Raw genomic sequence first — 1,896 nt, 5'->3', positions numbered from 1 at the left:
GGCCCCCAATAGAGAGAGGGAGAGAGAAAGGAAGGTAGGTGGGGCCCACCCCACCGCCCATGCGCACGCTGTCTTACCAGAACCAAACCCATCATCGATCCGATTCCTTAGACCTAACCCTAACCCAACACCCCTACACTATTACCCAAAAGGCTAAGACCAAAAAAAAAAAAAAAAAAAAAAACCCACCCCACCCCACTCCAAACCCAAACACACTAACACTCTAATAACTCTCTTCTTACCCTTTTACTAGTTCTTCATTTTTCTCTCTCCAAACCCTTAACCAACATCTTTAAGCTTCATTCATCGGATAGACTTTGAAAACCACCTATGAGAAACAAAACCTCAAACAAGGGGTATTATAAAGAGAAGAAAGATGGCTAATTGTTCAGCTATTTCAGCTGCAAAATTTGGTGGGTATATATGCCAAAAAGCCTTTCCTTTTATTCTTTCCTGGTGAAGGTTAGTAGCTTTGATTCATCAAAACACCAAAAAAAGAAAGAAAGGCAGTAAATAGAGAAAGCCCAGAATATAACCTCTCTTTCTCTCTCAATTTGTAAACTTGATAGCTCATCAGGGTTTGAGGCAAAAAAAAAAAAAAAAGCTAATGGATCCTGTAACAGCACATGGTCGTCCTCTTCCTCCACCTTTCCTTTCAAGAGATCTTCACCTACACCCTCAATTCCAACACCACCAACAACAGCAAAATTCTGAAGAAGAACAAAGCGGCAACGGAGGCCTAAACCGCGGCCAGAAAAGAGATCGCGACGAAAACAACATCAACAACACTACAGATTCTGAAGGCAAAGAAATAGGTTCAGCCGGCGGAGGAGAAGGTGAGATGACAAGAAGGCCTCGTGGAAGACCCTCCGGGTCGAAAAACAAGCCGAAACCCCCTATCATAATCACCAGGGATAGCGCAAACGCGCTCCGTTCCCATGTCATTGAAGTCTCCAACAGTTGTGATATCATGGAGAGCATTTCCACTTTCGCTAGGCGGAGACAAAGAGGGGTTTGCATTTTGAGTGGAAGTGGCACTGTTACTAATGTGACACTAAGGCAACCAGCTTCACCTGGTGCGGTTGTTACTTTACATGGAAGATTTGAGATTTTATCATTGTCTGGTTCATTTCTACCACCACCAGCGCCACCAGCAGCATCAGGATTAACCATTTACTTAGCCGGAGGTCAAGGCCAAGTAGTCGGTGGGAGTGTAGTTGGTCCACTTTTGGCTTCTGGGCCAGTGGTAATAATGGCCGCTTCATTTGGTAATGCAGCTTATGAAAGGCTTCCTTTAGAGGAAGAAGAGCCACAGGTTCCAATTCAAGGAAGTGGGTCTCTTGGATCCCCAGGAATGGTTGGTCAACAACAACAACCCCAGCAGCAACAACAGCAAAATCAACAACAGCAGCAACTATTGCCAGATCCTAATACAACTCTTTTTCATGGGATGCCACAAAATCTTCTAAATTCATGCCAATTACCAACCGAAGCCTTCTGGGGTGGCTCGGCGGGTCGATCTCCTTACTGATAAACCAAAAAAAAAAAAACCAAAACTTGTTGTTTTTAATTTTAATTTTAATTTCTCTCCTTTTTTTTTTGTTACTAGTTTTCAATCATCCAACTTTGATTCTTCTTTTTATAAATTAGTTATGTTTAATTAAGATTTTAATTATGGTATTATTATTCCTCGACCGGTCTTTGGTTGAAGAAGGATGTAAATTCGTGAATTGTTCGTGGGTTGATTTTTATCAGAGTTGTTCCTCTAGCTAGCTAGTTCTCCTCCAAGTACAGGTAGCTTAAAGATGAAGTAGCGGTAGTACTATATTGGAAGATGGCAATACATCTCTCTCTCTCTCTCTCTCTCTAGTCTTTATTCATTTCCTTGTTGCAGTT

The 1,896-nt window shown here is 42.1% G+C and overlaps 1 protein-coding gene across 1 annotated transcript; it reads left to right on the top strand.

Annotated features, from left to right (window-relative positions):
* The first annotated feature begins 283 nt into the window (after nt 1-283).
* Nucleotides 284-1,536, top strand: LOC115957905 (AT-hook motif nuclear-localized protein 22-like). The gene has a single exon (XM_031076244.1). It carries the CDS (start codon nt 608-610, stop codon nt 1,529-1,531), a length of 924 nt encoding a protein of 307 aa, XP_030932104.1. The 5' UTR covers nt 284-607; the 3' UTR covers nt 1,532-1,536.
* Nucleotides 1,537-1,896: the final 360 nt, after the last annotated feature.

This window comes from Quercus lobata, chromosome 8 (assembly GCF_001633185.2).
Source record: "Quercus lobata isolate SW786 chromosome 8, ValleyOak3.0 Primary Assembly, whole genome shotgun sequence".
In the NCBI taxonomy this organism is placed as follows: domain Eukaryota; kingdom Viridiplantae; phylum Streptophyta; class Magnoliopsida; order Fagales; family Fagaceae; genus Quercus; species Quercus lobata.
Note: the sequence above shows the minus strand (reverse complement) of the source record. Positions and strands in the feature narration are given on the sequence as shown.

Bases quoted from the DNA above. Each gene is read 5' to 3' on its own strand.
- LOC115957905 (XM_031076244.1), top strand. From the start codon at position 608: ATGGATCCTGTAACAGCACATGGTCGTCCTCTTCCTCCACCTTTCCTT.